Source organism: Heteronotia binoei, chromosome 17, assembly GCF_032191835.1.
Source record: "Heteronotia binoei isolate CCM8104 ecotype False Entrance Well chromosome 17, APGP_CSIRO_Hbin_v1, whole genome shotgun sequence".
Lineage (NCBI taxonomy): Eukaryota > Metazoa > Chordata > Lepidosauria > Squamata > Gekkonidae > Heteronotia > Heteronotia binoei.
Genome location: NC_083239.1, coordinates 20,654,398 through 20,669,532, shown reverse-complemented (window position 1 = coordinate 20,669,532; position 15,135 = coordinate 20,654,398). Strand labels below are relative to the sequence as shown.

Genomic DNA, 15,135 nt, shown 5'->3' with positions numbered 1-15,135 from the left:
ACTGTACTCACCTAAGTTTAAATTTGTTGGGAAGGCAAGATGAGCTGTATTTAAATCGAAGTGTTCCTTCAGATACAGATCCTTGAGAGCCAGTTTGGTGTAGTGGTTAAGTGCATGGACCTGGGAGAACCGGGTTTGATTTCCCACTTCTCCACTTGCAGCTGCTGGAATGGCCTTGGGTCAGCCATAGCTGTCACAGGAGTTGTCCTTGAAAGGGCAGCTTCTATGAGAGTTCTCTCAGCCCCACCTACCTCACAGGGTGTTTGTTGTGGGGGTGGAAGGTAAAGGAGATTGTGACCGCTCTGAGACTGAGTGAAGGGCGGGATATAAATCCAAAAAATACAGGAATTCAGTGCTTCTATTCTGTTTTTCCCTCACAGGCACAGTGATTACAAGGTGGCTTCTCCAGCTCTGCGAGCTGTTGGCAATATTGTGACAGGGGATGACATCCAGACTCAGGTGATGAAATAGACCCAGTTTCCGGAACCTGTATTTATTCAGAAAGAAGATGACATTTTTTCCACCTTGTTTTGGCTTCCTGAAAGAGAGATTGGGGAGGGGGGCGGTTTGTGTCCCACTTGATTGTACAGATCCTCTGAGCCTGAAAAGTTATTATTGTACGCATGGGGAGAGGGTTAGAGAAAGCTTATCCGCTCATTCTCTAGTGAGGGGGAGACAGTAAAAGCAACATTGTACCCATAAACACTGTCTTTCAAAGTGCTTTGAGTTTCAAGGAAAGAAAGAAGACTAGCCAGCTTTAGATACTGTTGTACTGACCCATGTTTCTGGCTCAGAATAGTACTGTTGTTTCTTTCTCTGTGTTTCAAGTTGGAGTTGTTTACTAATTCTGTTCTCCCTCCCCACCAGAGGAGAGAGAAACTAAAAAAAAGGGAGTGGGGGTGGGGGTTAGCACAACATTAGCTATAGCTGTTACAAGTTTGTGGACATTTTAGATAGGGAAGGGGAAAGGCAAATCATTGATTTTAATGTCCTGCTTGATTGGAAATATTACACTGTTGGAAAAGTGTGACTTCCTAGCTTACGGAAAGCATTGTGACCTGTGGGGAAGGGATTCAGCACATTTATACCCTTCAAATCCCTTTGATGTATATGTGAAGGAGGTATATATTTGTGAGGAAATTCATGAATCTGAGCGTGGCAGTTTCGTTGAGAGTCTTTTGAGTAAAAATAAAAGAAATAACAGTGATATTATTGGGGGGGGGGGTCTGCTGTAAACCCCCAAGCCAGACAGAGGACTTAGATGAGATACTCCTACAACAGATTGCAAAGTTCTCAAAGAGAAGGGACACAGTGGTCATGGGAGATTTCAGTTACCCAGGCAGCTGTTGGAAGTCCCGCTCTGCTAAAAATGAAAGGTCAGATAAATTCCTGACTTGTCTTGCTAACAACATTTTCTAGAAAATGCAGAAGGAAACAAGGGGATATGCTATCCTGGACTTGATTCTCACCATCAGGGATAAACTGGTTGATGAGGTGGAAGTAGTGAGCACCCTAGTTAGTAGTAATCCTTGTGATTTTGGAATTTACAGTCTTGGGGAAGGGAAAAGCTGTACATAGACAGACATATAGGTTGGACTTCAGGAAAGCAAGTTTTGACAAACTTAAGAGTGATGCTGGGAATACTCCCTCTAAACTGTGGAGTCTTGTCAGCAAAAATTCTACTTTGTGAGCTACTAGCATTAAAGTTGTAAGCTACTATATAAATTAGTTTGTTCTGGGGCCATTTTTCCTGAGCTGGGACAAAAATGCATGAGCTAGAGGCTAAAAAACTGTGAGTTAGCTCACACTAACTCAGCTTAGAGAGAACACTGATGCTGGGTAAAATTCCATGAAAATTCCATGAAAATTCAGAAATACTTAAGGAGAAGAGAGGGTTGAAGAAGGGTGGGAATTCCTTCAAAGCAATATATTGAAGGCACAATCACAATCCCTATGAGAAGGAAAAAAGGGAGGAGCCTAAAGAAGCCAAAGTGGCTCCATAAACAGCTCTCTAAGCTGAAATAAAAAGACTCATTTAGGAAATGGAAGGAGGGTCTGGTAACCAAGGATGTAACAGTGCTTGTAGAGAAAGAGTTGAGAAAACTAAAGTTCAGTATGCTAAAAACAACAAAAAAGGGTTATTTTCTTAAGTAGAAAATAAGAAAAAAAGAGCAAGGACATGGTAGGCCCATTGCAAGGACAGAAAAGTGAAATTGTAACTGGTGATGAAGAAAGGGCAGAACTGCTCAATTCCTAGTCTTCTCTTCTGAGGGAAATGGTGCTCAATATGGCAAAAAACAGAACATATGATGAGGGGAGTTGCAGCCTAGGATCAGCATATGGGGAAGTACATAAACACCTAGTTTCTTTAAATGAAACTAAGTCCTTGGGACCAGATGATTTGCATCCAAGGATACTAAAAGAACTTGCAGACATAATTTCTGGGCATCATTTTTGAGAATTCTTAGAGAACAAGTGAGGTGTCAGAAGACTGGAGGCTGGCAAATATTGTCCCCATCTTCAATAAAGGGAAAAAGGAGGATCCAGGTAACTACAGACCCATCAGCTTGATGTCTATACCTGAAAAAGTTTTAGAACAAATAGTCAGTCCTGGAACATTTAGAAAGGATCGCTGTGATTACTAAGAACCAGCATGGGTTCTCAAGAACAAGTCATGTCAGACTTAATCTTACCTCCTTTTTGAAAAAGTTACTACCTTGCTGGATCAGGGATATGCTGTAGACATAGTTTATCAATTTCAATAAGGTTCCACATACTGTTCTTGACTTAAACACAATTTTATTGATAACATATGGTAACCATATCCATTAATACCTTCTTTTTATCTATCCCATATGCTATTTTCTAGTCCCCCCTCCCCCCGTTACTTGACTCCCGCCGAAGTTATATACTTAAAATACTAACATTTAAAGGTACCCTTAAACCATAAGAACCTATATTCATATTCTACTTTTTTTTAGTACTTGATCATTATTAAAAAAAATTGTCCAATATCCTTTTATAGTCCATTCTTCTTCTACATAACATCTAAACTTTTTCCACTCCTTCTCTCCAAGAGGAGTGATCTGTCATCCAGTTACAAATCCAAATCACATTTTACCAACTTGTCAACAAGAACAGGAGTGGAAAAAGGTTCCACATACTGTTCTTGTTGACAAGTTGGTAAAATGTGGTTTGGATTTGTAACTGGTTGACAGATCACTCCTCTTGGAGAGAAGTGACAAGTGGAGTGCCTCAGGGATCCGTCCTGGGACCAGTTTTGTTCTGTATCTCTATAAATGATTTGAATGAAGAAACAGAGGGAATGTTTATTAAATTTGCAGGTGATACTAAATTGGGAGGTGTTGCAAATACAGTAGAACAGGGGTGGCCAACGATAGCTCTCCAGATATTTTTTTCCTACAACTCCCATCAGCCCCAGGCTGGCCGGGGCTGATGGGAATTGTAGGCAAAAAATATCTGGAGAGCTACTATTGGCCACCCCTTTAGTAGAAGATATGCAGGATGCTCTTGACAGGCTGGAAACTGGGCTAAAACCAATAAAGTGAATTTTAACGGGGATAAATGTAAAGTTCTGCATTTAGGTAAAAAAACCCAAATGCATCATTATAGGATGGGAAAGACTTTTCTTGGCAGTAGTTGTGAAAAAAGGATATAGGGGTCTTAGTGGACCATACACTGAACATGAGTCAGCAGTGTGATGTGATGGCTAAAAAAGCAAATTCAATTTTGAGCAGTATCAACAGAAGTATAGGGTCTGGATTAAGTGAAGTGATAGTATCACTTTCCTCTGCTCTGGTTAGACCTCACCTAGAGTATTGTGTTCAGTTTTGATCAGCACAATTTAAGAAGGATATAGGCAAGGTGGAACATGTCCAGAGGAGGGCAACGAAGATGGTGAGGGATCTGGAGATGAAGTTCTGTGAGGAAAGGTTGAAAGAGTTGGGTATGTTTAGCCTGGAGAGGACTGAGGTCACCAACCATCAAGTACTTGAAGGGCTGTCATATAGAGGCTGGTTCAGAATTGATTTCTTTTGCCCCAGAACCAGCGTGTTGAAATTAAATCAAAACAGTTTTTGGCTAAACATTAGGAAGAACTTCCTGACAGCAGTTTCTCAGCAGAACAGACTTCCTTGGGAGGTGGTGGGCTCTCCTTCTTTGGAGGTTTTTAAACAGAGGCTAGATGGCCATCTGACAGCAATGCTGATTCTGTGAATTAGGCAAATCATGAGAAGGAGGGCAGGAAGGGTTGCATCAGTGCTTAGTTCTCATGGCCCGTTTTTACACATCCAGGGAAATGCTGATTGACATTTTGGAGTCAATCAGCAGTTTTTCTCCAAGCTATTTTGGCAAGAGATCCTGGAGGTTTTTGCCGTCTTTTGGGCATGGAGCAGGGGTCACTGGGGATGTATTTTTTTGGGGAGGGGGTATTTGTGAAATTCCTGCATTGTGCAGGGGATTGGACTAGATGACCCTGGATGTCCCTTCCAACTGTATGATTTCAATTGACTTAGAAGGGTGTAATTCTGTTTAGGATTTTACTTCCAGTTGGTCGTTACATGACCTATTGCTTAGTAGTTCGGGGGAGAGGGAAGAGGTTAAAAAGCCAGTCTGTTGCATTTTAAAATTTGAAACTGTGTGATCCAATAATACCTCTGAGCAGTTGCAATACAATGAGGTGCAAAAAGTGAAAGTAATTTACTACTATCTATGTTATATATTGATTACTGTGTAATAAAAACCTTGTTTATATACTGCTACCTTTTTCTTTGGAGGGTCGTTTTAAATTTAGCATCATCTGTTTTTATGCATAACCTCTTTTTGTGGGGGGTTTGTCTTCCTTTCAAGTAAATGTGGTACAATTGTCTATGCAACATGGCAATGATCAAGGGGAATAATACAGCTTATGCTTTTGTAAGGAGCTGTGGAACTGCCATCAGATGCCCCTCTTAATGCTGGCTTAATTTCAGGGGTGGCTGCTTGTCTTAATAGGGTAAACACCAAAATGTCTCTTGTATCTGAAATCTGTGGTGAATGGCTTTCTGTCCAAGCCTTAGGAGAGGGCATTTTGTGCAATCTGGGTAGGTTAGAGGAACAGTCTCCCTGTAGCTAATGGTCTTCCTTTCTTAGGTGATTCTGAATTGCTCAGCTCTGCCTTGCCTCCTCCATCTACTCAGCAGCCCCAAAGAGTCTATTCGGAAAGAAGCTTGCTGGACAATCTCCAATGTTACAGCAGGGAACAGGGCTCAAATACAGGTACAACTTCACACATAAGAAGGCACCTACAGCACATTTTGAGCCTGATGTTTCAATTTAGAGACTTTAAGCCTACGTATCCTGCGACTGTCCCTGCTGTAGTGATAGCAATTTGCTTTGCTCCTGTTTCCTGGTGGTACAAAGGTAAAGGTAGTCCCTTGTGCAAGCACCAGTCGTTTCCAACTCTGGGGTGACTTTGCTTTCACAACGATTTCATGACTTTGCTTTCACAATGATTTTTATGGGGTGGTTTTCCATTGGCTTCCCCAGTCATCTATACTGAGCTGAGTACTCTTTTTACTGATCTCGGAAGGATGGAAGGCTGAGTCAACCTCAAGCCGGCTACCTGAACCTAGCTTCTGCCGGGATCGAACTCAGGTCGTGAGTTCCTGGGGGTATACTCATCCTTTTAAGGGGCTTCCTTGACAGTCTGGTTGATAAAATGATTTCTAGGCAATTTCCCATTTAAATTCCAGCCTGATGTTGAGTGGCGGTCATGTTGCTGAGGCACCTTAGCAACTAACCATGTGATGTTGCAAGAAATGTTATTTGGGAAAGCTTTTTGCCCCCAGAAACAAGTGGAGCAAAAGCTACGAAATGAGTATTAACAGACGTACAGAGGGTTCTGAAATAGCATGATTCTCTGGCATAACTTTAGAGTATGTACTTTCTGGTCAAGAAGAAGATGGGGAGGGATCCAGTTTGTAACAGACTAAACATTAGTTCACATGCATTGCCTCTTTCAGGGCTTCATGGGCTTACTACCTCCAGAAGAGTTATGGCAAAAACTGTAAAGCAACATTGTACACAAACAGGGCAACTGAAAAGAGCAAAAACTCAGTTCTGGTGCATGCTGAGGTTAATGGCCAAAAGACCATGTGACATTTTCAAAGTATTTTATTGCTTCATTTAAATTAACAACTTTTAACATAGTAAAATGTCAGCTTATAAAAAAGCAGGCACAAATTCCACCTGAGTCGTTTGCATGAACCTATGCAGGTCAACCTACAGCAAGAGAAGGCAATGGAGTGATTGGATATGCAGCAGGGTGGTAAACAGATAGTTTGGAGGGAGTAGAAAGTTCATCAGTACAGGAGTATCATATATTCTCCCCCCCCCTTTTCACATTCCAGGCTGTCATAGATGCCAACATTTTCCCAGTGCTGATTGAGATACTACAGAAGGCTGAGTTCCGGACGCGAAAAGAGGCTGCATGGGCAATCACAAATGCTACATCTGGAGGAACCCCCGAGCAGATCAAGTAGGTTGGCAAGTTGGTTTGCTATATGGGCAAGTCTCTTCTAGTCAGCTTTTTGAACTATGGGTACTATCTTGTTTTGCCAGCAGTCCCATGAGAAATAACCCTGGAAAGTATCAAGCACAGCAACATAAATTTGAGAACCTGGATGCTTCCCACTCCCCTGCTCAACAGCTTTAGTGATTCAGTTCTAGTTTGCTGGCTTTTAAAACTTGTGGGAATCAATCTACCCTGTTTGACAAGGCATTGGCAGGGTCATGTCCTAACTGTCAGGTAATCTTCAAACTTCAGGAGTCCAACTCATGTGTGGTTTTCTATCTTTTCAGGTATTTGGTAAATCTGGGCTGCATCAAACCACTCTGTGACCTCCTTACAGTCATGGACTCCAAGATTGTTCAGGTGGCTCTCAATGGCCTGGAGAACATTTTGCGACTGGGTGAGCAAGAGGCCAAGCAGAGCAGCAATGGCATCAACCCTTATTGTAGCCTCATCGAGGAAGCATATGGTGAGTCTGAGAGCGGTCATGAAATTAGCAGCCATGCTTAATTTCTTTACTTAAAGAGACTTTACATGTTTATCCTGATTTGTGAATACTTTCTGGTAATTGTGGGGGCAACAATGTGTTTCTTCTCCAGGCTTGGATAAAATAGAGTTCCTCCAGAGCCATGAAAACCAAGAGATCTACCAGAAGGCCTTTGACCTGATTGAGCACTATTTTGGTATTGAGGACGATGACTCCAGTTTGGCTCCCCAGGTAGATGAGAACCAGCAGCAGTTCATCTTCCAGCAGCCAGAGGCCCCCATGGAAGGCTTCCAGCTATAACATGTACTGAGCATGTTTTTTTGGGAAACACCATAACTTTGTTGGGAAGTTAACCACAGAGAGCCTTCCGTCTCCCAGCCCCTGTTCTCTTGTCTGCTGAGTGCAAGGCTGCAAAGTGCCCACTCCACCGGTTACAAACAGCTTTCTTTTTCACCAACACCTGGCAGTAGTGCTTTGCTCTCATGAGGAGGAAGAGAGATTCTTACACACACACAGTACATACATGTCTTTTTTCTTTTGTTGCTCCAAAGTGTGTCAAAAGCAGGGGGCTGAGGTGGATGAAAGAAGAGGTGTAAATTTGCATTACGCCTTCTAGAACGTGTGTTTTCCCCCCCTCTCCTTTTCTGTGGTGGCTTTTCCTCTTAACATTGTGACTCTTCACTTGGGTACTTGAGAGATGACACTTTTCAGTGGGAGAAGGCAAAATGACACACACTGGAGCTGAGGAGTCTAACCCTGGATGCGTGGGCTCAGTTATTTAAAAATACTTTTTTGCACATGTTAATTTTTATTAAAGACTCTCCTTAATCTGCCAAAAGCACCGCTTTGGCCCTCACTTCTTTTTTTTTTTAAATCCTCTTGCCAAACAGCACCTTCCAAGGGATGTGGGTCTGGTTGCAGCCACAATCTTCTTCCTCCTGTCCCACTGTTAAAAACATCCCTCTTGACAAATACAGGAAAAGTTGGACAACTCCCATCATACCCTACCATGTGTTCACAAGACTTTATCCTTGGTGGGGGAAAAATTTTTGAACTGTTCAAAGGAGTTAGTCCTGCCCCCTTCAGCCCCTAAAGGTCCGGTATGAGTGGGAGGCACGTGATAAAAGGACTTGAAGCACAGCTGCCATGGAAGTGGGCTTCACTTACATTTGCTACTGACTGAAGTGTTGAAAACTGGTGGAAGTAACCCCATCTTGCATCTTTACTTGAAGAAAAAAAATTCAAAACTTATGGAAGTTTTTCTTTTGTTCATGTCACTACTCCTTCCCATACCCTTGGACAGTTGCAATGGGGACAGACACATTTTTTTCTTGGAGAGAGTGATATTAGCTGCATTCAGTGGCATGATTTACTCTGTTAATGCAAATAGCCAAGTGGCCTGTTTCTCTCAGAATTACCTCCTGCTCACAACTGTATCGTGTGCATTTTACTTCAAAATGAAGAAGTCAAAAGTTCTGTATTTTTTATATATTATATATACACATAGATATTTGTCTAATTTGGTCTTCAGAAGTGGGGGGAGTTACAAAATCCTTGTAAGAGAGAAACGGGATACTATGTGGCAGGCCTGCCCAGAAACATGGCTGTGCTTCTCATTTATGTACTGTATGAGCCACCTGCTTGGTCAAACCCTTGTTAATGGGCAGAGCTTATTTGGATAAGGCTGGATGTTAGCCTTATCAGGCAATCCATAAATTTATTTCTGGGGTAGGGGAGGGGACCCCTTCAAGTGTCTTAATAGAAGCTTACTGTATGCACATATTCCCCTTCTTGCTCTCCAAGGTCTGAATTCAGGGTTCCCACAGCCTTCAAGAACAGACATTCAAGCAGATGAGAAATTGGAGGTGAAACCTTTGGCTGTATTTTGTAACAGAGATTTGCTCTTCATTGTTTAGAAAAAATGCCAAGGAAATTAATAAACTACATCTTGTGCATTCAATGACTGCAAGCCAGATATGCCTGGAGTGAAAGTTCTTCCCTCTTTCTTCCTGCCCCTCAATGTTACTACTAGTATCTAGCACTTCAGTGAGCAAAACTGTGTGTCTCGACAGCCCTGTGCAGCAGGGTCTGTAGATTAGGACTGAGGCTGTTGCATGACTTGATCAAGGTATGCAGTTTCAGTACCAGAGTTTGCAGTTTAACCCACTAAAGTACTTTTGTCTGTGTTGGCTGTGGCTGCTCTACAGAACTGACTTCTACACTTGGTTTCGCTTTTAAACTGCTGTTTCTGTATGAATTGTCACTGCTTCTCCAAAGAATCCTGGGAATTGTCATTCAGTGAGATGTTGGAGGGCTCAAGTCCTTCCTTGCAGGGTTCTTTAGGCAGGGAAACAATGATTCATCAGAGACTTAAAATAGTTTTAAATAGGCCAGGGTTCAACAAACCCTAGGTGACAAGGTACCTAGCAGCTTCATTGTGGTGTCCAGTATTTTCTTTAGTCATTTATTGCAAGTGCCTCTTGCTAATTCTCAAAAGTACAACGCTAATCTTAGGTGAGAGATAGCTGTGTGTTTTGATGAAAACTAGGGACACTTCATATTTGTATACTACAACACTTCACTGTAGCTTGACAAGAAACTGTGAAGAGTTTGGATTAGGTTTGTGGTAGCAATAATTAGAAAGTATAGATATTAAAAATATAAAACCCTGAAAGCTGAAAAAAAAAGTGCTCCTGAATTTTTTGGGTGGATCCTAAAGCAAAAGAAAATTTGTTGAGGACTGAGGTAGGCTCAGAAAGCCATAAGTGAACCTATTGGGTCTGTAAACTGCATCCTTCCCTCTAGAAACTCAGCTTTCAGAACATCATGCAAGACTAGAATTTTAATTTTTTAAAGAGTAGAGTACACACTGCCTTGGCTAGAGATAGCATTGGTCTTCATTGTAGCATAGTGTTTAGACTAAAATTAAATGTGCCATTGGTCGATGCAAAAGCATTATCCTTTTGTGCTCCCCCAGGGTGTCTTTTAAACTGGACTGTTACAATCCATGCAATGCAGCTACATGGCAGGTATCCCAACCCAGTTACTAAGTGCTTTTGTTATCACTGTTATCCAACAAGAAAAAGTATACTGTGAAAGTCACTACCTGGAATCTTCTAATAAATTTTACATCAGTTATTGAATTGTGATTCTTGTGGAATTTACTAGAATATCATGCAATAATAAACTCCTAAATTTCTATATGTAATGTTTTTCAATATTCTAAAATTGTAACAGTAATATTCTTCAATCTATAATAAAACCAAAGTCCATCTTGTGACAATCCCAGCAAAGTCTGTCTTGAAATAATAAGTATAAAATAGTCCCAAGTATTTTGGAGGATTGAAAAACATTATAGAAATGTAGGAGTTTATTATTGCATGATATTCTAGTAAATTCCACAAGAAACACAATTGATGTAAAAATTATTTATTAGAAGATTTCAGATAGCATCTTTTACAGTATGTTGTTTCTTGTCAGATAGCTTTGATTGTACTATGATCCTCTATTTTTCTTTGCTATTGCTGTGACATGGCCCATCTACAGAGTGCTTTTGCTATCAGCTTTATATCAGGCTTTATTCTCTGAAGAACAACATGCCACTGACTCATGGTAACCTCATCCATGAGGCATTCCAGGCAAAAGACAATCAGTAGTAGTTTGCCATTGCCTTCCTCTGTATAGCAACCCCAATGTTCCTTAGTGGTCTCCCATCTAAGGACTAACCATGGCCAACCCAGCTTAGTTTTTCGGATCTGACAAGTTCAGGTGAGCTTACTTGGGCTGTTTTAGTTACTGAGTAAGAGCAAACTAAAGTCTTGAATTCCTAAGCTAGGCTTTGTGCTGTCATGGGTGACTGGACAAAGGGGCATTTTTCCCCCTCCTGGCCTCTCTATGTTTGGTTGCTAAAAGAGATGCACACCAGCTCTAAAGTATTGTCTGTGTATAATTGTTCCTTGAACCTATTTATAGTTGTGTGAATAATTTCCCACTCTTCAAACTCTACAGAATAGATTAGCAGTAAATATACTGTGCTGAACTCATGTTCCTCTTTGCATAGTTCCTCTCCAACTCTAGTTCATGTAGAGCCCTGGGAAAGGCTCTTCGTGAAAGTCACAAAACCATATTAGTCCAGTTCTAGTTACGGCGCATCACCTTTTCCATTCCCCTGTAAGTTAAAATTCTTCTGGATGGTGATATATGAAATTTTGGGCAAGGGAAAAAGGGTTTACATATGTGCATTCAGTTATTTTGCACATAAATTTATGTCTTTTCTACCACATAACTTGGGTCATTGCCAACTGTAGACTGGGAAATTCCTGAGGATTTGCAGGTGCAGTTTGGGGAGGGGAAAAACTCAGCATGAGTGCAATGCCTTAAAAAGCTGCCTTTTCTTAAAAGGAATTGGTCTCTGTAATCTGGAGAGCAGTTATAATTCCAGGAGAACTTTATGCCCCACTTGGAGGTTGACAACCTTATATAACTATTTAAATAAATAAAATGCTACAGCTTCAGTTTATGAAGCTCTGTAATTTATATTGATTTTCATTAGTGATGCCCCAAGCTTCTATACATATTAATTTATCATCTGCTTTTCTCATTGAGACCAAGGTGGATTACACAGCTCTATCTAATTATGGGTGGCCAGTCCGACTGTACCCTGGATAATCTAGACCTGGCTCTTCAAGCCGTAGCCTCTTAGCTCAGGCAGAGTCGGTTGAAGCTGAATCCAACGAAGACGGAGGTTCTCTATCTAGGTCGGGGTGGCCCAGGAAGGGAGATCCCTTTACCAACTGTTGATGGGGTGCCGCTGATACCGGTCCCTAAGGTCAAGAGTTTGGGAGTGCTTCTTGAGTCCTCTTTGACAATGGAGGCCCAAGTTGCAGCCACTACCAAATCCGCCTTTTTCCATCTCCGGCGGGCTCAGCAGTTGGCCCCTTTATTGGGACTCGATGACCTAGCAATGGTGATCCATGCCACGGTCACCTTGAGAATAGATCACTGTAATGCTCTCTACATGGGGCTACCATTGACCCTGACTCAGAAACTGCAGCTAGTGCAGAACGCAGCAGTACGGCTATTAATGAGGCTCCCTTGATGGGAGCACATTCAGCCAGTGCTGAAAGAACTGCACTGGCTACCCATTGTGTTCCGAGTCCATTTCAAGGTGTTGGTATTGACCTTTAAAGCCCTATATGATTGGGGGCCTGTCTGTCTTCAGGACCACCTTTCTCCACATGTTCCCCAGAGAGCACTGCGTTCAGGGACACAACATCTACTGTCCATCCCCAGACCAAGGGAGGCCAGGCTGTGTTCTACATGGTCCAGGGCCTTCTCAGTGGCAGCACCTGAAATATGGAATGCACTCCCAGAGGCCATAAGAGCCCTGTGGGACCTCTCCCAATTCCACAGGGCCTACAAAACAGAGTTATTCCGACAGGCTTTTGGCACTTAAACCAGGAGAGGACTGCCACCTACACTACTGAGATGTTGGAACTACTATTGGGTTTAACTGTTAGTAAAGGACAATCCCGCCTAGGTAGTTATTTAACAGCACCGTAAAATGGTTTTAAAATGTTTTAATAGTGTTTATTGTTTGGCGTTTGATTGATTAATTTGTATTTATTGCCTGAAATTCGGAATTGTTAGCTGCTTGCGGAGAGGGCGGGGTATAAAGTAATTAATAATAATAATAATGATAATAATAAATTGATGCAATCAGTAGGATTAAACCTCAAATAAACAATGTGTAAAAGGACTAGGATTACAGATATCTGAGAGAAAACAAAGTATGAAACATGTTAAACCATGCAGAAAATGGTACTGGATAAACAAAAAAGCAATGCAGTAGAAATGGAAAAACACATACAGCAAACAGGTAATCCAGATAATAACAAAGCAGCATTCTGTACCAACTCAAATCTCTGGGTTGACTTCAACAGAAGACCCGTGTAGAGTTCATTACAGTAGTCTAGTCTTGATGTTACTGTGGTATAGACCCAAGTGGCCAGATTGGCCTAGTCAAGGTAGGAGGTCATCTTTTGGTCTAAACAAAGAAAAATTATTTTCAGCTGCATTATCTTTCTTCTCCAGCAGTAATGCCGAACCCGGTATAATCCCCAAGTTTGTAACTGAGTCAACAAATCCCATTGAAAGTAAGTACAGTGGGCCAAAGCCTTAGCCTTCTCAACAACCATTACCTCCATCTTGTTAGGATTTGGTTTCAATTTGTTCATAGCATTAACCACAGTAGTGGCCCACTACAGTATTTGCCTGATGCAAACAAAGTGAGTCGTTGACAGTGAATACTCTCTCTCAGCTTTGGAGACTTGTGAGCAAAAGTTCTACTTAGTGAGCAACTGCCATTAAAGTTGTGCATAAATTAGTTTGCTTTGCAGGCATTTTTCCTTATCTAAGACAAAAATGTGTGAGCTGGAGGCTAAAAAACTGAGCTAGCTCACACTCAGAGGGAACACGTGATGAGAGAGGGCACCATGTCTAATTTGCTTCATTGGTTTCAGTAGTATTTAGGCATACATAACTATAGGTTGGTTGTGGGTGGAGTGCATGATTTATGCAGAAGCATATTGGAATCTTTCAGGTTGCTTGTCTGTATGCATTTCTAAGTGCTTTTGTACATTCAGGCATATGTTGAGCTCGATACAGTGCTGCCACCAAGTCTTCCTACTCCACTTGGCCAAAAGTGTATAATCCACGTGCTCTGTTTTTCCTTCTCTTAAAGATTTTAGAAACCCAGAGCTGATGTTAATACATGTCAGAGAAAACCTGTAGCAGTTTGACTAAACCTTTGGAGATCTAGGTTTACATCCCTTCCTGCTGTGAAACATTTTGGGTCAGCTTAGGTCATTCTCTCTTAGCCTAACATACTTCAGTTGCCAGGATAAAATAAAGACCCACAATATGTTGTAATGAGCTCTTTAGAGGAAGGATGAGCTAAAACTGTAATAAAGAGTTTTCTTTCCCGTTAGATGGGACTGCTGTGTTTCCAGATGAATGAAAAAGCAAGAGACTTACTAGAGCTTCCTATAACCTTTTTACAATACTTTGGCAGGGTTGTGTACTGAAAATCTGTTAGCATCAGACACATAGAAATTGAAACCAATTCATCATTTAAAATTCCAAAGCATTTGCCTGTTTGCATTGAACATAGTTTGAGATCAGTGGCATCTTTCAGAACAACATTTTATTCAAGGTATAAGCTTTCATGTACATGCACACACATGCGAAAACTTATACCTTGAATAAAATGTTCTGAAAGGTGCCACTGGACTGAAACTTCATTCTGCTGCTTCAGACCAAAATACCCACCAGAATCTATTTACAGTGAAGACATTTGACATAACTTTAAGTACCCTACTATGCTCACAGCTAAGGGGTAAATTGTTTTTATAAAGGATGATGTTTTTTATAATTCCATCCTAGGAATTAGGTGGGCACAGTGGGTCAGCTAGGGGGCACCAACAGCCCCTGGTTTGTTAATTTTTCAGCAGAAATATTACTGTATTTAAAACAACAATAGTTATTTACAGGGGAATATCACAAGTTCAGCTTGGTTTTTAAAAATATGCGAATAAATCTGTCCTCCAGGTGGTGGGGTATGCCGAACATGAACATGGCCCTGAATCCATGATAAAATGGCAATCTGAACAGCAGTTTCTCTTCAAAGGTAGCTGTGACCTGCCCGCTCTAGTACTGAAATGTTGAATTTTGTCAAATTACAAGAATGAACAGTGAGTCTCCCTTACTCTCACAAAGGCAGAAAGGGAATCTAGTTCATATTCTTATACTGAAAAAGAAGAGCTAGAAATAACTTTTTAAAAATGGTGTATCTGCAGTCTTTCTCTAATGAACTCTTATGTGATTACTTTTCCTTGTCTAGAGTTTTTCCAACTCTTAAGTTGTACTCCAAGACAGCCTCTGTCTGAAAATAGATTCAGGTGAGTAGTTGTGTTGATCTGAAACAGAAGAACAAACTTTGAGTCCAGTGGCACCCTTAAGGCCAACAAAGACTAATTCTGGGTATAAGCTTTCATTTGCATGCTGAAGAAGCGTGTGT

The 15,135-nt window shown here is 41.3% G+C and overlaps 1 protein-coding gene across 2 annotated transcripts in view; it reads left to right on the top strand.

Annotated features, from left to right (window-relative positions):
* Nucleotides 1–9,031, top strand: part of KPNA6 (karyopherin subunit alpha 6) — a 60,760-nt gene extending 51,729 nt beyond the window's left edge. For both annotated transcript variants that reach the window (XM_060258453.1, XM_060258454.1), the window contains exons 10-14: nt 381–459; nt 5,152–5,277; nt 6,411–6,538; nt 6,862–7,040; nt 7,171–9,031. In XM_060258453.1, coding sequence (XP_060114436.1) covers nt 381–459; nt 5,152–5,277; nt 6,411–6,538; nt 6,862–7,040; nt 7,171–7,358 — 700 coding nt within the window. In that variant the 3' untranslated portion in view covers nt 7,359–9,031. The remainder of the gene's footprint in view (nt 1–380; nt 460–5,151; nt 5,278–6,410; nt 6,539–6,861; nt 7,041–7,170) is intronic.
* Nucleotides 9,032–15,135: the final 6,104 nt, after the last annotated feature.